At 43.0% G+C, this 21,108-nt stretch overlaps 1 protein-coding gene across 2 annotated transcripts in view; it reads left to right on the top strand.

Moving 5' to 3' along the window:
• Positions 1-20,092, top strand: part of fkbp16 (FKBP prolyl isomerase 16) — a 162,195-nt gene extending 142,103 nt beyond the window's left edge. For both annotated transcript variants that reach the window (XM_048562995.1, XM_048562994.1), the window contains exons 6-8: positions 5,690-5,767; positions 19,234-19,371; positions 19,472-20,092. In XM_048562995.1, the coding sequence (XP_048418952.1) occupies positions 5,690-5,767; positions 19,234-19,371; positions 19,472-19,558 (303 nt within the window). In that variant the 3' untranslated portion in view covers positions 19,559-20,092. The remainder of the gene's footprint in view (positions 1-5,689; positions 5,768-19,233; positions 19,372-19,471) is intronic.
• Positions 20,093-21,108: the final 1,016 nt, after the last annotated feature.

Raw genomic sequence — 21,108 nt, 5'->3', positions numbered from 1 at the left:
GATAGAGCATAACAACATAAGAAATTGGATTAGGAACGGGCCATCTGGCCAGTTGAGCCTGCTCCACCATTCAGTAAAATCATGGCTGATCTTTTCATGGACTCAGCCCCACTTAGCTACCCACATCTATTACCGTCCCAGCTTCTATCTTCCCTTCACAATTTTATATGTTTTTATGGGTTCAGTAACCCTTTCTCAGAATTGATGGTAGCTAAGAAAATGTTAGTTTATATGCAGAAGACAGGGTGTGGGGAGGAGATCAGGTGTAAACAATAGGGGAGATAGAGCCTAAAGAGAGAGAAGAACAGCTGGGCAGACGAAAGAGTGGATAATGGTCATTCTGGGAGAATGAATAGCTATTACTGGATTCTCTACAGATGTTGCCGGGCCTGCTGAGCTTTTCCAGCAATTTCTGTTTTTGTTTCTGATTTCCAGCGTCCACAGTTCTTTGGATTTTTATTTAGTACATTTCTCTGAAATCTAAGCACACTATATTTCAACCACATCAATGTATTATGCCTTGTGTTCAAACTTAAATTTGATAGGACAGATGTTCTTGCCTCTATAAAGTGTACATTAGCCTACATATTATCCATTCCTAATTCTCTGTTGCCTGGAGTTCTATTTCCAAGTGGGGTCAATGCCAGGGTATATCAGTTTAAAATGCCATATGGTAGGGAGGCAGATTGCAACTTATTGGGCTGTTTATCCCTCAATCTCGGTCTCTTATCTTTCACTTTATGAGCGTTTAGACAAATTGATTTGTTTTTGATGAGTTACTTTTCTTCTGTGTTAATCAGAAACAGATGGTGTCTTGGTTCCAAGCTAACTGCATTGACAGTTCTTTAATAATTTACAGATTTGCATCTGTAACCATCCGACATGGAAAAGGAACCATTGACCCTGTAAGGTTGTCTGAAGGAGGGTTTGAGTTCCGACAAGCACAACCCACAAGGATTTTTATCCATGGCTTGACATCAGTTATTTTGGCAGGAGCTCATAACTTCAACTGCCCATTGCGGAATTCTGATCCACAACAACAAACAAGAAACTTGAAATGTTCCGCTTGGGAAAGCTACAGCCTTGTGGACTCCATACTGAGTTCAACAATTTTAGGGTCTGAGCTTTTCCTGTGTCTTTACCCCAAACCCCATACACCAGGCCTTGTTATCCCATGGTCTACTATTACACACAACCCATTGTTTGCCACGAAGAGTCCCCATTAATAGTTATTCACCCTCCCAGCCAGATCATTATTCACTCTGTCATACTGTTCTACTCTTTCTTTGGGCTCTATCCCCACCTATCATTCACTCCTTTCCCCCTGCACTCCCCCCTACCGTCTCTTCTGCAAAAAAACTAACAATTTCCTAGCAACCATCAGTTCTCAGGAAGAGTGACTGGACCCAAAATGTTAGCTCTGCTGAGATTTTCCAGCAATTTCTGTTCTTGTTTCCGATTTCTAGTATCCACAGTTCATTTGGTTTTTAAACAAGAGACCTCTCTCTCCCAAGTCAGGAATTATTTCATGTCACTCCTTAGAATGGCACTTGTCTCGCTTCCACCTTTGTTGATTTATTCCATTCACCTGAACATGATTTGATAAAATTTATACATTGATTCTGGGTGGGGAGGACCATTTGGCCAATCTCCTGGCACCCATACAGCATCACGCTATAGTCCTTCCAATCCTACCCAACCCTCAGTGATTCTCCAAATTTCTCCTCCAAAACACTATCATTCCAATTGTTGATCACTCTTTGTCTAAAGATTTACTGATATAGCCCTGAATTTGCCTTTCACTAGATTGCCCTTGTATCCCCATATCCCATACTTACAGTTTCATATTTACTTTCTGAATTTGCTGTTTCCTGAGACTCAGCCTTTTGGGTCTGCTGCATTGCAAATAAATCTTGATTGATCTGTATCTCACTCCCATTTAGTCCAGCTTTGCATCCCATCCTTTATTTTTCTTGCCCTCAGCTCACCTCCATCATTTTGAGAATTCTGGACAAGAGAGTTCCATCTTTACTCTGCTTTATATGTGATGATGCATCCTTTCATTTCACACAGGCAAGATCTAACTCTAATTTTGAGATGATCATAGAATCCTTATAATGCCAAAGAAGGCCATTTGGCCATCAAATCCACACTGACTCTGTAACCCTCCATTTCCCCTGGCTGACCCACCTAGCCTGCACATCCCTGGATACTATGGAGAATTTAACATGGCCAATCCACCCAGCCTGCACATCTTTGGACTGTGGGAGGAAACCAGAGCACCTGGAGAAAGCCCATGCAGACACGGGGAGAATATGCAAACTCCACACAGACAGTTGACCAAGGGTGGAATTGAACCCAGGACCCTAGCGCTGTGAGGCAGCAATGCTAATCACTATGCTGCTCTTGTTGGCCATTCATTCTGGATCTCTTCACCAAAAAAGTGTTATATAACCTCACCTATATTAAACCCTGTTTCTCCTGTATCCTGTTGCTGATATTTAACTTTCTATCTCTATCTTTGCATTCTAGTTTTTACAATCATAGGAAATAGTTTCTATCCAATCTATCCCTTTTTCTTTTCATTTTAAGCCTGCCTCTGTCCGTCCAGCAGCCCAGGCTTGTCATGTCTGTGTTTCATACCAGTATTTCCTCATTCCAGGCAGCATCTTAGCAAAGCTGTATTGCAGAATGTCTGAATCCACAATATCCTTCCTCTTGCTTGGATTTCAATACACAATACTCTAACTGTCATCTTACCAAGGTTGTGCACAGACACATTATACAACTGCTTTTGAATGTGTTCTGTAATTTCGGTCAAAAGTTCCAGTATATTCCCCCGTTCTCAATCAACTGAGAAGCAGTATTTTAATATCTTGCGAAACTAACCTTGCCCAATCTGTTCTGCTCTTTCACATTAACAGGCCTGACCATTCAATATGTAATTATTTCTTCCTATTTTTGCACTGACATTTTAGCACCTCAGTCTTAATGGCATTGAAATCATTCTGTCACAATTTACCAACTGCAAATTAATTGCATCCTCTTTCAGTTCAGATTTGTCCTCAAAATTGGGCCCCCATATTGGAGTCATCTATAAACATGGAGATGTTTGTCTCCAGCTCTCCATTCACGAGTCCAGTGATCGGCGGTAGACCATGATACACAGGGCAGCACAGTGGCTCAGTGCTTAGCACCGCCTCACAGTACAGGTTTGATTCCATGCTCAGGCAACTGTCTGTGTGGGGTTTGCACATTCTCCCCGTGCCTGCATGGGTTTCCTCCAGGTGCTCCAGTTTCCTCCCACAGTCCAAAGATATGCAGACTAGGTGGATTAGCCATGGGAAATGCAGGGTTAGAGGGATAGGGTGGGACGGGGGTTGAGACTAGCTGGGATGCTCTTCAGAGAGTCAGTGCAGACTTGATGGGCTGAATGGCCTGCTTCTACACTGTAGGGATTCGATTCTATGACTGTCAATCTGCAACCATTTGTGAAACATCATTCTCACTCTCTGTTGCTGCTATTCTCACAGTTTCTAAATCAAATTGACAGCTTTGCCCAATTTCAAACCCCTTAATCTTCTTAAATACTCTCTCGTGTGCTACCTTGTTAAGGCTTTCTGAAATTCCACATGCAGCATGGCCATTGCAAATCCTCCCTCCAGCTAAACTGCCTCTTTCCACTAAGAACTGTATTAGTCTGGCCAAATGTAATCTTCCTTTCAGTAATCTGTAATTTTAACAATTGTCTTGTTATCTAGACATCTGGAAAATTTATCTTTAATATAAATGTTATTGTTTTACCCTGTCACTTCTAGCCCAGGTTTTGTCTGGGTTAGCTCTGCCTGTCCTTTTCGATCTGGCACTTGCATTGTTAGCAGCAGCTAATGAAAGGAATGGGAATGGCTGAGGACAGACTTTAATAGACTCAATGGTTCAGCAAAACACCTCAGCTGACACAGCAGGCACACCGAGCCGTATGGTGATGGGAAAATGATGACAGGGACTGATAGAGGATGCCATTGGGAGCTTTCAGTCACCAGACCTCAGGGCAATGGTCACTTTCCAACTGGTAACCTCCAAAAGCGACAAGTGCAGCATTTGTGAGTATAGCCCTGCTCATCCTAATCCAGGAAACAAGGAAAGGAACTCTGCACACAACCTCCCCTCCCGACACTTGTCAACTCATTGTTCCTGACACTGCACTCAGAACATAAAGTAAACTCAATCTCAAAAGGACAACTGGTCCGGTTAACACTTAACAAGAACGTAGAGTCATAGAATCCCCACAGTGTGGAAGCAGGCCATTCAGCACATTCAGTCCACACCAACCGTCCGGACAGCATCCCACCTAGTTCCATCCTGTCCCTGTAACCCAGCAATTTTTCTTTATTCATTCATGGATGAGGGTGTCACTGGCTAGCCCAGCATTTATTGACCATCCGTAAGTGACCCACCTTGCTATGGGTCTAGAGTCACATGTAAGCCAGACCAGCTAGGGATGGCAGATTTCCTTCCCTAAAAGACATTAATGAACCAGATGGGATAGCAAGAACTGCATATTCTGGAGTTAGAGATTACAAAGTGTGGCAGCTGGGGAAAATGTTCAGAAGAATGATCCCGCCCCGAAACGTCAGATTTTCTGTTCCTCTGATGCTGCCTGGCCTGCTGTGTTCCTCCAGCTCCACACTGTATTATCAGTGAACCAGCTGGGTTTTGCCCCAAAACAAACAACAATGGAATCATCATCATCAGGCTCTTAATACTAGATTTCATTTTTACTGAATTCAAATTTCACTATCTGCCACGGTGGGATTTGTACCTAGGTCCCCAGAATTTATCTGGGTCCCTGGATTAACAGCTCAGCTATAACACCCCTAGGCCATCGCCTCCTCACTTTCCCATGGCTAATCCACCCGGCCTGCACATGATGGGCAAGTTAGCATGGCCAACCCACCTAAACTGGGCTGCTGCAGGAAACCAGAGCACCCAGCAGAAACCCACACAGCCACAGGGAGAACATGCAAACTTCACACACACATCACCCAAGGCTGGAACTGAACCCATGTCCCAGGCGCTATGAGGCAGCAGTGCTAATCGCTGAGCCACCATGCCACCCATTAGCACAAGACCGGAGTTTAGAACAGCCCCATAATCATTCGTTACACTGTCCAATCCCCAGTCCCCCAGGACATATCCACATATCTGCTTTTTCCAGCTCGTGCTTATCCCATTTCCCTCAAGTTGTTTGAATATGTCCCATCAGCTCCTAGAACAATGTCCTCCTTCACTTAAACACTTCGTGGATGAAGCTTATATTTGACAGTAAGAATGTGAAACTGAGAGTTTTGTGGAGGTGAGGGTGAGCGGTCAGGAGGAAAGAGGATTATATTGATTTACTTCAGAGTTTGAACTGGGTCCACTCAAGCAGTGAACCGAGAGAAACACTGGCTGGAACAGTTGACCTTTTGCTCACCCCAGATAATAATCAACATTGAGTTGTACATCACTGTGGCTCTAAAGGTCCCTCGAAGCTATTGCAAATGACTTTTAAAATTAAATTTCCACACACATTTAACCAGGCAAAATACAAATGCAGTCCACCCATCAAAAGAAATGCAACAGTAATAGCCCAATTTATTTTTGGTGAGTCAAAATGATTCATTCTGTTTTTCTGATCTTGTTGCAGTTGTTATCTGAACGGGGTGACTATGAGGAAGCTATGGAGACACTCAAGAGAGCACTGAAACTTGAACCAAGCACAAAGGTAAATAAATGCATTAAACCTCAATGTAACCTTTTACGCATATACATAAAGAAGTTAGTTTCTGCCTTCAAAGGAGATTACAGATGACATGTTTCAGGGTAGAGTGCTAATACAAACAGAGGATGCTGAGCAGGGATTGGGAATACGTATTTGTACAATCAGATTTAATTACGTCAAAGCTTCCTTTTCGTCTCTGGGTAATGATGGTTCTTTACTATCCAATGGACCAAATCCCCGACCGTGATACAAATCATTTGGCATTCTTGGCTCAGATGTTTAATCAGTACCACAATATTGTTGACAGAAATCTGCACAGGGCTGTGAACTCTGAGTAGCAAGTAAGATTGGTACTTTGAAAAATAGCATATTTTTTCTCCCATACATGTTCAGCAACTATATCCCATGTAAAACAGAATTGTACAGATGCAAAGCTATCCGAAACAAACGAGATGTGCTCCATCATTTCTCTTTCTGCACACCCTCAGGTTCTAAGCTGGGAGAATTACTTGGACTACCTGCACTTAAAGTACCAGCTGTTATCCAAAACAGTTCAAGATTATCCACAGGTCAAATTACTGAGCACTTTAATATACTCAGAGACTTGTTGCTACAAATAGACATTGGAACAAGCAAAACTAACAAAAACAGACTTGAAACATTAATCTATTATTTTACATTCATTTTGGATCATTGTTGAAAACACTGTAATAGAAGGGGATTATTATCAAACAGGCATTTACCAGACTGCTCCAATATTACAAAAGTCTCTACAGAGCCTTTGGCTTTATTCATTGTCTGGCAATTACATCTTTGGTTTATTGTGTTGTTTCTGTAGACTGTCTGGTATCAGTCCTGCTGTGTTCTCCAGTCTGGATTAGGCACACAGTTCAGACTAAATTTAACAGGGCCTCCATTTTAAAATAATCCATTGACTCGGTGGGTTACAACTGAATGCCCCTTTTACACATCAGCCAATTTTTGTCACCACTACGCAGCTCCTATCATTTATGAAACCACCATCAGTTACACACTTCTCAGCAGTTATATGCCACCCCTATTGAAATTTTTATCAACCTGTTCAGAGATGGGGTTACACAGCTCTGAGGGAGTTGGGAATTGAATCCAGGCCTCTGGCCTGAGAGGTAGGGACACTACTGCTGCATCACAACAGCCCCTATGCCACCCATACAGCATTCAGCTGTTACATGAGAACCATAGTTACTCATTGATAATCCAAGTGGACCCGAGCAACATCCAGGATTGGGCTAATGAGCACTAAGTAACATTCAATGGCAGGCAATGGTCACCTTCAATGAGAGAATGTATCTAACTACCTCTGTCAAAACTCAACGGCATCACTGAGTTTTCACCATCAACATTCAGGGCATTAGCAATGATCAGAAGCCAGTGGTTTCTAGAAAACTACAAACTTAGCTTCTAGGAAACTAAAGGGTATTACTGCTGCCTCACAGCGCCAGGCATGCGTGTTCGTGTCAGGCGACCAGCTGTGTACAGTCTGCAAGTTGTCCCCATGTTTGTGTGGGTTTCATCCCACAGCCCAAAGATGTGCAGGCTAGGTGGATTGGCCATGCTAAATTACCCGTAGTGCCCAGGGAAGTTTAGATTAAGTGAATTAGCCATAGGAAATGGAAGGTTACAGGGATATAGGGTTGGGTGATGGGTCTGGGTGGGATACTCTTTGGAGAGTTGGTGTGGACTCGATGGGCTGAATGGTCTGCTTCCTCACTGTAGGGATTCTATGATTTAAGGTCCTACAGAACAAGGGCTATTGCGTATTTCATTAGAGATATGACTTCAGACTCATTCCTGTTGAACCTTCTGTGTCTCCCTATCTACTGTCAGTGCCACCTTCAAAGCAGTAAGTGGGACATGTTGGCCAACCTAATCTGCAGTGAGATAACAACTGGTAATGTTAATGGACTAAGCCCTCACCTCATGCTCTGAGGACAAGGGTTTCAATCTCACAGTGGAAACTGGAATCAGATGAACATTCTAGAACTCAGAATATATCCTCATGGAAACCATTTAGGTTTCCTAGTGATGGCCTAATAGTGTTATCATTAGACAATAAATAAATATCTGGAATTAAAAGTCCTATTTGTGACCAAGAAACCATTGCCAATTGTTGGAAAAACCTATTTGGCTCACTAATGTCCTTCAGGAAGGAAATCTACCATCCTCACTTTCTTTGGTCTACCTGTGACTCCAGACAAACAACATTATGGTTGGCTCCCAATGGCCTACCAAGCCATTCTTTTCTATCAATCGCTACAAGCCTCAACAAAGAAATGAAACCAGACGGACCACCTGGCATTGATCTAGGCATTAGAAAAGACAACAGCAGAAGCAGCCCTCTCAACCCAGTGAAGTTCTCCTTACTATCATTGGGGATAGGGTTAGTGCCAAAAATTGGGACAACTGTCTCACAAACTAGTCAAATAACAGCCTGACATAGTCATACACACAGAATCATACCTTACAGACAATGTCCCACACACCATCACCATCCCTGAATACGTCCTGTGACACTAGCAGGACCGACCCAGCAGAGGTGGTGGGATGGACGTATACAGTCAGGAAAGATTGCCCTGGGACTCCTCAACCATTGAATCCAGACCTCATGAAATCTCATGGATTCAGGTGAAACATTGACAAGGAAGCCTCCTGATGGTCACCATGTACTGTCCTCCCTCAACTGATGAATCCTTACTCCTCCATGTTGAACAACACTTGGACAAAGCACTGAGAGTGGCAAGGATGCAGAATGTGCTCCGACAGGGCGACTGCAATGTCTAACACCACGAGTAGCTCGGCAGCAGTAAGGCTAGTCTATCTGGTTGGGTCCTGAAGGACATAGCTGCTAGACTGAGTCTGCGGCAGGTGGTGAGGGAACCAACAAGAGGGAAAAACACACTTGGCTTCATTCTTACCATCTGCAGTTGCATCTGCCCATGACAGTAACAGTGACCACCACACAGTCCTTGTGGAGACAAAGTCCTGCCTTCACATTGAGAACAACCTCCATTGTGTTGTGTGGCACTGTCACTGTGCTAAATGGGACAGACTTCACACAGATCTGGCAACTCAAAACTGGGCTTTCATGAGGCACTGTGGGCCATTAACAGCAGCAGAATGGTACTGCAGCACTGTCTGTAACCTCACGACCCAGCATTTCCCCCACTCAACCATTACCATCAAGCCAGGGGGTTAAGTCTGGTTCCACGGACAGTGCGGGAGGGCATGTTGGGAGCACCAGGTATAACTAAAATGAGGTGTCACCCTGGTGAAGCCACCAAACAGGATACTTGCATGCCAAACAGCAAAAGCAGCAAGTGATAGACAGAGCTGAGTGATGCCACAACCAACAGATCAGGTCTAAGCTCTGCAGTCCTGCCACATCAAGTTGTTAACGGTGGTGGACAATTAAACAACTCACGGGATGAGGAGGCTTCACAAATATCCCCATCCCCAATGATGGAAGGGCCCAGCACATCCATGCAAAAGACAAGGCTGAAGCATTCGCAGCAATCTTCAGCCAGAAGTGCCAAGTGGATGATCCATCTCAGCCTCCTCTAGTGTCCCCAGCAATACAGACACTAGTCTTCAGCCAACTCAATTCACCACATGATATCAAGAAATGGTTGGAGACACTGGATCCTGCAAAGGCTATGGGCCCTGGCAATATTCCAGCAATAGTACTGAAGGCTTGTGCTCCAGAACTTGCCCCTCCCTTCGCCAAGCTGTTCCAGTACAGTTACAACACTGGCGTCTACCCAACAATGTGGAAAATTGCCCAAGTATGTCCTGTGCATTAAAAGTAAGACACATCCAACCTGGCCAATTACCACCGCATCAGTCTACTCTCAATCATCAGTAAAGTGATGGTAGGTATTATTAGCAGTGCTATTAAACAGTACATACTAGGCAATAACCTGCTCAGTGATACCTACTGAAGACATCTCACCACCACTTTCTTAAGGACAACTAGGGACGGGCCCAACCAGTGATGCCCACATTCCATGAGTGAATCATAAAGAACGTAATGATTGTTGTAAATACACAACTGGTTCAATAGTGACCCTTGAAGAAGGAAGGCGGCTGCCCTCACCTGGTTTAGGATACACATGACTCCAGACCCATGAAAGCAAGGTGAATCTTAATTGCTCTTTGAAACGGCAGGCTACACAGTTCAAGGGCAGTTACAGGTGAGCAACAAATTCTGGCCTAGCCAGCAGTACTACAATCTGTAAACATTCCTGATTTTTACGAAGTGTCATTAATTTATGCCTTTGCAACAGGCTACAAAGAAAGTAACATCAGTGCTGGAGCAGGACCTACAGAGATCCTATAGATTCTGCACAGGGTGCCTGGCAGACTGTGTGCAGCTTATGCCAAAGATGACAATATTATCTGTACAAGATGAACGCTTGAAATGTTGTGAAGAAAGTTTACTACTAAGAGAGGCAGGAAATAGAGCCAAAAACCGCAGCCAGATTATCTTAAGTAAAAATAAAATCTGCAAACAGCATTACAGAATTCCAAACATCAAGCAGTTACAATATCCAGAGGCTGATAAATGCAAATAATATTATAAAGACAATAATATACTCTTAGCTGAAATAGTTTCATAAACCATGGTCTCACATTCAGATGGATGTCAGCCTCCAAGTTCCAAGACTGAGGCTTTACTCAAATCTTTGTGTCATGTTAGTAAGATGTGATTATAATTTTACTTCATATGTACTGACCTTCGCCATCTATGTTTTTGCAACCAAGGCAACAGAATGAGTTTGCACAGTCAGTAATCGAACCAGAATTGGTTCAGCAAAAAAATCACAGCATCTGTTTGTAAACCTACAGCATTTCTTTGTAAAATCACAGCGCCTCTCTCTACAAATCTTTTCATAAAATCAGTTGCTCTTCGTAAAATCAGTGCATTGCTTTGTAAAATTCTGTCTCTCTAAAAATCCAAGCATCCTTGCAAAATCACGTGTCTGTAAATATCATTGCATTTCTCTGTAAAAATCACAGCAGCTTGCTGTAAAATTACACCCTTGCTTTGTACAATCACAGCGTTTTTCTGTAAAACTCTCTTTTGTGAAATTGGATCTCAAGCAAGATTTGTCCTGTGATATGGGACTTGCTGTATTACCAGTTATTTTTGGCAGTGAATCACAGACGCATCTGTACACAGGATAATAAAACATAAACTCAGATAGTCCCATCTTTCCATGTATTTTTTTTCAAAGGGGAATGGAACAATTTTTCACAGCAACATGTTTTTACCACATTTAAGTGCTTTCAGGCAAACAGAGCAACTACAGGCCTGAAGTAGATCGTTCCATACAGCTGGGTGGTGAAGGCTTTGGTAAATGACTGTGGAATGTTACTCTGAGCAGATTAAGCTGAGGATTATTAAATATTTGCATTTATGGAACATTGTTCACGTCTTCAGGCTGATCCAAAAGTACTGAAGTATAGCCAAGTCACAGTTGCAATTCTGAACCATAGTGGTCAACAAATTCACATTAACCAGCTGTGTTAATGTGCCTGGATCTTTTTTCTGTTACATTGGTTATGCAATGAAATTTAGCAGCAAGGCAAAATTGCCCCACTGTTCTTTGAAAGAGCTGTGGGATGCTCTAAATTCATCTGAGAGAAAGAATAAGAGCTCAGTTTAATGAAAAATACAGCTGAACACTCCAATCTCTGAAGTGGACCAACAAAGCCACGATCTTCCCAAAAAGAAAAGAGGACACATTTAGATAGTATCAGAGATAATGGGAACTGCAGATGTCCACACCCGGCACCTTCCCCTGCAAACGCAGGAAATGCTACACTTGCCCCCACACCTCCTCCCTCACCCCTATCCCAGGCCCCAAGATGACATTCCACATTAAGCAGAGGTTCACCTGCACATCTGCCAATGTGGTATACTGCATCCACTGTACCCGGTGTGGCTTCCTCTACATTGGGGAAACCAAGTGGAGGCTTGGAGACCGCTTTGCAGAACACCTCCGCTCAGTTCGCGACAAACAACTGCACCTCCCAATCGCAAACCATTTCCACTCCCCCTCCCATTCTCTAGATGACATGTCCATCATGGGCCTCCTGCACTGCCACAATGATGCCACCCGAAGGTTGCAGGAACAGCAACTCATATTCCGCCTGGGAACCCTGCAGCCTAATGGTATCAATGTGGACTTCACCAGTTTCAAAATCTCCCCTTCCCCTACTGCATCCCTAAACCAGCCCAGTTCGTCCCCTCCCCCCACTGCACCACACAACCAGCCCAGCTCTTCCCCCCCACCCACTGCATCCCAAAACCAGTCCAACCTGTCTCTGCCTCCCTAACCGGTTCTTCCTCTCACCCATCCCTTCCTCCCACCCCAAGCCGCACCCCCATCTACCTACTAACCTCATCCCACCTCCTTGACCTGTCCGTCTTCCCTGGACTGACCTATCCCCTCCCTACCTCCCCACCTATACTCTCTCCACCTATCTTCTTTACTCTCCATCTTCGGTCCGCCTCCCCCTCTCTCCCTATTTATTCCAGTTCCCTCTCCCCATCCCCCTCTCTGATGAAGGGTCTAGGCCCGAAACGTCAGCTTTTGTGCTCCTGAGATGCTGCTTGGCCTGCTGTGTTCATCCAGGCTCACATTTTATTATCTAGGACACATTTAGATCTCCAGCATCTGCAGATGCTTGTTTTAGTTAAGTACTCAAGCCACCTCAGCAATAAGTAGGAGGTGATGAGCAAATTCTCAAAGGAAAGGAACATAGATTAGAGACAGGGCAATGGAATTTGATGCAGCCAAGCGTAAGTTCACAGTATCGTGAAGGAAACATGGGATTACCATTCCACGTGTAAACAGCTTAGAGTGACAAACGTGAGAATACCTGATACAACACCCAGCAAGAATTATTAGTTAAGTCTGCCCTCTAATGTAGATTCATAGAACTGCACTTCAGCGAATGCCATAAGCACAGATAGAAGTAAACTTGAAGCGAGAAAACTCCTATTGCCGGACAATAGCATACACCACCAAAATAAAATGTTCCCATTACTAAATATCATCTTTAATGCCTTTTATATCATTATGGAGGAGATTTATTCCAGGCATTTAGTAAGACATATCATATTGAACACTCATACAAAGCTTAAGAAAGAAAGAAAGACGTCCAATAATACAGTCCTTTACAAACAATTCAAGTGGCCCTTGCTGCAACGAAAAAGCCATTCGGCCCCTTCAGTCTTGCTGCAGCATTCAATTCAACATGGCTGATTTGCAACAATAACATAAATTGCTGGAAAAGCTCAGCAGGTCTAGCAGCATGTGTGGAGAGAAATCACAGTTAGAGTTTCAAGTCCAGTGACCCTTTCTCAGAATAGAGACTGATTTGCAATTCATTTCCAGCTTTTACTTCAAATACATGGTTATTATCCATAGTAGAGTCTTCATAACAAAGCATTTAGATGACAAGTTTATGACTGTATTTGTTGTAATCTGTTAACATAAACATAAATGACATGGAAAAATAATTGAACAAAACTTCCATCAAAATTAGCAAAGTTAACATGATAAAATAATTTTGTGACACCAGTATTGAGTGCCACATGGAAATTATCACTATACTCTCGGTGATGTGAATAAGTAAATATCCTGTAGTTTTATTTTCTCATCCATGTGTTCAAAATTCCACATTGTCCTACTCCAGCTCTGTAACCTCCTCTGCCCTAAAATCTTCTGAGAATTTTAGTTTTCTCACAAACTTGACTGAGTTTTACAAGGAAGTGACAAAGATGATTGACAAGGGCAGGGCCAGAGTCTATTCTCATCCACTGTATATTAAATTTTCAGATAAAGTTAACATTGAAAATGAAATAGTGATTATGTATTTGTTTAATATTGTGAGTTTCAGATTTAATGATGTTTCCTACAGACTGCTCTGTGACCTGCCACCTTCTTTTGTCCGTCCACTTCCACACCCAGTCCCCCCGACCTTCCTCCAGCTGCTGCTCACAGTCTCTCTTTGTGGTTCCATGAACTACCTGCTAACTCACTACCCACTCTCCCTTCAGCTCTTATTTCCATCCCCTGTTCTCAGTTTGAGAGTCTCTGATGTCCACTCTCTACTGTCAGCTGTTCTGAGCCTGCACTGGTGTCCTGGGCACCACCTAGTGGCAGATGCTGCTTGGTGTAGGTTGTCCAGCTGCCACTAGATGGAGTCTACACAAAAACCGAAGTTGCTGGAAAATCTCAGCAGGTCTGGCAACAAGTGTGAGGAGAAATCAGAGTTAATGTTTCAGGTCCAGTGACCCTTCCTCAGAACTGATGGTAGTTAGGAAAATGTCAGTTTATATGCAAAAGGTAGGGTGAGGGGAGGGGTGTTAGAAGTAAATGATAGGTGTGGATAGAGCCCAAAGAGAGAGAAGGCTTGGACAGAAAAATAGGTTGATAATGATCTGGCGAGGAAAGTGAATAGTTGTTAATGGCAACTGTTAGTGCCCATTAGTGGGCTGCACTAATATTGCGCACTAATAGTGATTAACAATAGGTAGTGAGTAATGGCAGGCTATGTGGTAACAAGGTCTGATGTGGGGGGTTAGGGGGCTGGGACATGGGACAGTTCACGCCATAACATTATTGAACTCGATATTGAGTCTGGAGGGCTGCAGGGCCCCCAGTGAGGCGTTGTTCTTCCAGCTTGCGCTGTGCTTCACAGGAACACTGCAGCAAGTCAGAGACAGAGATGTTAGCCAGGGAACAGGGTGGTATGTGATAGTGGCAGGCAACTGAAAACTCGGGGTTTTCTTCTGTGAGCAGAACGTAAACATTCATTTCCCCAATGTACAGGAGACCACATTGTGCAGTGAATGTAGTAAACTGGATTGTGGGAAGTGCAGGAGAAGTGCTGCTTCATGTGGAAGGTGTGTTTGGGCCCTTGGATACAGAGAACGGAGGAGGTAAATGGGCAGGTGTTGCACCCTTCAGCAGTTGAAGGGGAAGGTGCCAGGGGTAAGTGTTGGGGGTGAAGTAAGAGTGGACCAGGGTTTCCCAGAGAGAACGGTCCCTGCGGAAGGCGGACGAGGGAGGAGGGGAATATGTGTCTGGTGGTGGCATCTCGCTAGAGGTGTCAGAAATGGCGTCTGATGATCTTCTGGATGTGGTTGCTGGTGGGATGTTAGGTAAGGACAAGGGGAACCCTATCACTGTTGGGGGAGGGAGGAGAGGGAATGAGGGTTGAAATGAGGGAGATGGGTTGAACCCAGTTGACGGCCCTGTCAACAACGAAGCTGGGGAATCCTCAGTTGAGGAAGAAGGTGGACATTACAGAGGCCCCCTTGTTGAATGTGGCCTCATCGGAACATACGTGACAGGGCTGGAGAACCAAGAGAATGGGATGGAGTCTTTACAGGAAGCAGGGTACAAGGATGTATATTCCAAGTAGCTGTGGGAGTCCATGTGTTTGCTGTGGATATTAGTGGCTAGTCTATTCCCAGAAATGGAAACAGATTTGTCGAGGAAGGGAAGGGAGGAGTCAGAGATAGACGAGGTGAAAGTGAGGGCAGACTGGAAATTGGAAGCGAAATTAATTAACTTTCCCAATTCCAGATGAGAGAGGGAAGTAGCACCAATGATATCATCAATATATCGGAGAAAGAGTTGTGGGTGGGGCCAGAATACGACTGGAACAAGGAATCTTCCACATACCCCACGAAGAGACAGCCATAACTGGAGGCCATGCAAGTAGCCCTCTAACCTGAAGAAAAGGAGAGGAGTTAAAAGAGAAGTTGTTGAGGGTGAGGATAAGTTCAGCCAAGTAGAGGAGGATGGTGGTGGTTGGGAAGAAGCAGAAAGCCTTGAGAGCATCCTGGTTGGGATGGATGTGTGAATGGATTGCATGTCCATGGTAAAGAGGAGACGGCCAGAGCTTGCAAACTGGAAATCCAAAACTGGTATAAAGCGTCGGAGTAATCATGGATGTATTTGAACAGGGACTGAGTCAAGGTAGGAAGAGATGAGTTCTGTGGGGCAGGAGCAAGCTGAAACAATAAGTCTGCCCAGGCACTCCTGTTTGTGGAGTTTCAGGAGGAGGTAGAAGTGAGCTGTTTGGGGCTGGGAGACTAAAAACCAGATGCAGCCTGGTCAAATAAAACTTTGTCAGGTCAGTTTAATGGTAACATTTCATTTTTTGCAACCAAATTATATACTACTTATTGTACATTTTAAATGTATTTTGTTTAACTGTTGTTTTATTTAAAAGTGCAGCATTTAGGATTGAGCACCATTTAAATGTAAGAATATTTATAAGTTATTTTCAGCTTAAAAAGGTCCTAGTATGTTGAACTTTTTTTTATATTTAGATTAGATTCCCTAAAGTGTGGAAACAGGCCTTTCAGCCCAACAAGTCCACAGTGCCCTTTGGAGCATCCCAGCCAAACCCATTCCCCTATAACTGACTCACCCCTGAACACTATGGGCAATTCACCCAGCCTGCACATCTTTGGACTGTGGGAAGAAACCCACGCAGACACAGGGAGAATGTGCAAACTTTGCACAGACAGTTACCTGAGGCTGGAATTGAACCTGGGTCCCTGTGCTGTGAGGCTGCAGTGCTAACCACTGAGCCACTGTGCCATCCCAAGTTTAGAGATTTATTTTTATTTCAGCTAAGTTTATGTCTATGTGTTGAACCTCGGGAGTTGGAATAGATACTAAATGAATATTTTGCATCAGTTTTTACTGTGGAGAAAGAAATGAGGGCTAAAGAACTTAGGGAAAAAATATTGACACATTGAAAACAGTTCACATTACAGAAGAGGAAGTGCTAGAGGTTTGAAAAAACATAAAGGTAGATAAATTTCCAGGATCTGATCAAACATATCCCAGAACATTGTGGGAAGTTAGGGAAGAAATCGCAAGGCCCCTAGCAGAGGTATTTGTAATTTCTATAATCATGGGTGAGGTGCAAGAGGACTTGAGGGTGGCTAATGTTGTGCCTTTATTTAAGAAAGGCTGTAAGGAGAAGTCTGGCAATTATCATCCTGTGAATCTGACATGCATGATGGGTAAGTTGTTGGAGGTGATTCTGAAAGACAGATTTTATGTGCATTTGGAGAGGCAAGAACTGATTAGGGATAGTCAGCATGGCTTTGTGCATGGGGAAACATGTCTCCCAAATCTGGCTGCGTTTTTTTGAGGAAGTATCAGAAACAATGGAGGGCAGAGTGGTAGACATTGTTTACATGGACTTTAGTAAAGCCTTTGACAAGCTTCTGCATGGCAGACTAATTAATAAAGTTAGATCACATGGAATTCAATTGCCAATTGGATACAAAACAGCTTGACAGTCGGAGACGGAGGGTGCTGGTGGAGGGTTGTTTTTCGGACTGGAGGCCTGTGACCAATGGTATTCTACAGGGATCATACTGAGTCCCCTTTTGTTTGTCATTTATATACATGAATTAGATAGCAATTTAGGAGGCATGGTCGGTAAGTTTGCGGTTGACACCAAAATTGTGGGTATAGCGGAGTGAAGGCTATGAAAGAATACAAAGAGACCTTTATCAGTTGGGTCAAAGGGCTGAGGAGTGGCAGATGGAATTGAATGAATAAATGTGAGATGTTGCATTTTGTTAAAACAAACAAGAGCAGGACTTATACAATTATGGTACGTCCCTGGGCCGTGTTGTAGAACAGAGATACCTAGGGGTTCAGGTACATAATTCTTTGAAATTGCATCGCAGGTAAACAAGGTGGTTAAGAAGGCATTTAGCATGTTGGACTTCATTGCTCAGACCATTAAGTAGAGGAGTTGGGACATCATGTTGAGGTTGTGCAGGAAGTTGGTGAGGCCCTTTACTGGAGTATCACATCCAGTTCTGGTAAACCTGTTATAGGGAGGATATTTTTAGAGGGAAGATTCAGAAAACATTTACCAGGATGTTCCTGGGAATGAAGGGTTTGTGTTGTAAAGATAGGCTGGTACTTTTTTCTCTGGAGTGCAGAAGGTTGTTGGGTGACCTTATAGAGGTTTATAGAATCATGAGGGGCATAGCAAACGTGAATAGCCAAGGTCTTTTCCCTAAGTTGGGAAACTAGGAGGCATATTTGTAAGGTGAGAGGAGAAAGATTTAAAAACGAGGAACACCGTTTTCACATAGAATAGCTCATATGTGGAATGAGCTGCCACAGGAAGTGGTGGATGCAAATAGAGTTACAATGTTTAAAAGAGATTTGGATATGTGCATGAGTAGGAAAGGTTTGGAGGGAAAGAGTGAAATTCAGGCAAGTTGGATTAGTTTGGTTTGGGGACATGGTCAGTATGGACTAGTTAGACCAGATGGTCTGTTTTCATGCTGTATGAGTCTATGGGTAAGGTACAGTACAGTATTTCAACCCGTACATTGCTTTTAGTGAGAACAAAATGCCCACAAGAAACTATTTCTGACATTTAACATTGATTCCTATGGGAAACCATGCTTCACATAAAGTCACTTCACTTATTGTTGTGACTGTTAGGAATGCAACCACAACTTTAAGTGAGGATTTAACATGAAACACTTTGGGCTTGAAGGAACTCACATATGTAACAAAAAAATGAAAACAGTTTGCAGTAACGTAGTGCCTTTAATGTTTTATATTTTTCATGGGACTTCATTATCAAACAAAATAATTGGCACCAAGGCCAAAGAAGGAGAAATTGGGACAGATGATCAAAGGCTTGGTCAGAGTTACACCATAAGGAACAATTTAAATTTAAATGGCAAAGAGAGGTGAATAGGTTTAAAGAGCGGGTTGTACACCCAGAAAGCTGACTGATAGCGGTAAAGGAATTTGGGGGTTGTACACCCAGAAAGCTGACTGATAGCGGTAAAGGAATTTGGGGGTTGTACACCCAGAAAGCTGACTGATAGCGGTAAAGGAATTTGGGGGTTGTACACCCAGAAAGCTGACTGATAGCGGTAAAGGAATTTGGGGGTGAGGGGATAGAAGAAAGGCTGAGTTGATGGAGTGTGGAGATCTTGATGGAGAGGAGAGGACATATGATGAGAAAAGATTACTAGAGATAGGTAGAATGGGTTGGATGAGTGACCACAAAAGGATTTGACTGCAAAAATAAGAAACTAACAATAATTTGTGTTCATTTATCCTTTTACCCAAGTGGGCTTGCTGAATCGAAGAAAATGAAGGTGAGTGGGCACTATCAGGGCTGTATGAAAAGAGCATTTTAAAACTGATCCCATTAAAAGAACTGCACAGAGAAGCTGGTTATTTCTTGTAAGCAACACAGGTAATAATCTTCATTGAAACATTTATGTTTGTTTCTTTGACCACATTAGAAAACTGGAGATTTCTTTTGTATAAATATTGACGAAAATATACTCAGAGGCACAGCGATAAATGTTAATAGATTTTTGTTTTATGACTTTATCCCAGGCCATTCATGCCGAACTTTCCAAAATAGTGCAGAAAAGGATTGGTCAAGGAGGACCCCTGAAGCTAAAATACAATCTGTGTCAGAAACGTGGGGAGAAACGAGCAACATTTCATTCAGAGCTGCAAAAGTCAGGCCTGGTATGGCATCTATTCAGCTGCAATGTAACCTAAACAAGCATGAGAAGGACACTTTGAAAGATCACTGCTTTCCACCACTAACCTCCATGTTGTGTTGCAGGCTATCCCGTGGAAGTGGCTATTCGGAGCTGCGATGGTGGTGATTGGAAGTGTGGTGACCTCCGTTGTCTTGGCAGCACGAGGCTAAGTGAGAGCGAAAACCACCCCAAAGCTTTTGAAGAAGGTGCATCTGACTCAGATGAGATTGTTCTGGACCGGCTAACCTGTCTATACTTTCTGACATTGGCTCATTTCACGGAAACAGGAAAAGGATGGAAAATCACGGCTTCTTTTCACAATAGCCTCGATACAGAATTTGCCCAATTAGAGAATTAGCAAGTTTTGAGTGAATCCAAACTTGGCATGGTGCATTTTTAATTTTTAAAAAATGGAATGGAGCAGTAATGCAACCAAATAATTTGTATAAACACAGCCGAATTATTTTAAATGTTGTACAATTCAGGCAGGACAAGTAAATTGACTTGCCTAAGTGTCAAATTTAATGATGACATTCATGCCCACTAAATTGAATGTTGGAAATATTTCTGCAAAGCATAGACAACTAGTTTGGGAATAAGACTTGAAATGTATAAGCTTGGCATGCACAGATATGATGGATCATATAGCTACCAGTGGCTGTAAGATTTCACTATTACGTTCCATTAAAGCAGTTGTTGTAAAACAGTTTGCAAACACATTCCTTGATTAATCAATTGTCAATAATTCTGCACAATTGAAGTATATTTTTTCAGTGTTGGAGGGGTGATTTTGTTGCGATGTATTACACACATGTGTGACAGCTCTTTTACATCATTTCATTATACAAGTAATGGAAAGGTCAAACCATGATATAACAATTGGCACTATTTTGAGCAGAAAACTTTGCTAAACATTTACCCTGTAGACTTCTCACACACAATAACACTAAACATAATAAACAAACGCAAGAAATATTGAAAAATAAATCCGATTCAATTTAATTTTTGGCATTGCATTTCGTCTCAGGGTATCAAAGACTGAATTTTATTCATCCAAACTGTGCATTATGTTTTACATGAAGAGATGGCTAAAGTTTTGATTTGCAATAATATGTCTTTAAACCCAGAAGGTTTGTTGAGCCTATTAAGATGCACAGGATAGAAGATTTAATATTTGGAAAGCCACCATATTTACCAAAGGAAATCCAAGCTTTAGGAGCTAACGAGGCTATTCCCGCTCCTACTTCTCCGAGGACAGCACTTCTGACGGTGCTGTACTGCTTCAATATTACTCTGATATGATAGTTGAGGTGATGTGCTTGTTTTGGACTCGAATAGATGCCCTCAAAATACATTAAGAAGATAGCCTTGACCTTAACCTTTGTTTATTTTAAAGCCAAGAGTTTGGCACTTTGGATTTGTCAAACTCCTGGATTTAAAGCAAAACACACTTTATTCATCCACTATCATGAAAACAGAACAAAAGAAAGAAGAGATAATGGGAACTGCAGATGCTGGAGATTTCAAGATAATAAAATGTGAGGCTGGATGAACACAGCAGGCCAAGCAGCATCTCAGGAGCACAAAAGCTGACGTTTCGGGCCTAGACCCTTCATCAGAGAGGGGGATGGGGGGAGGGAACTGGAATAAATAGGGAGAGAGGGGGAGGCGGACCGAAGATGGAGAGTAAAGAAGATAGGTGGAGAGAGTGTAGGTGGGG

This window comes from Stegostoma tigrinum, chromosome 33 (genome assembly GCF_030684315.1).
Source record: "Stegostoma tigrinum isolate sSteTig4 chromosome 33, sSteTig4.hap1, whole genome shotgun sequence".
Lineage (NCBI taxonomy): Eukaryota > Metazoa > Chordata > Chondrichthyes > Orectolobiformes > Stegostomatidae > Stegostoma > Stegostoma tigrinum.
The sequence above is the reverse complement of the archived record's forward strand: the minus strand, read 5'-3'. Positions and strand labels throughout refer to the sequence as shown.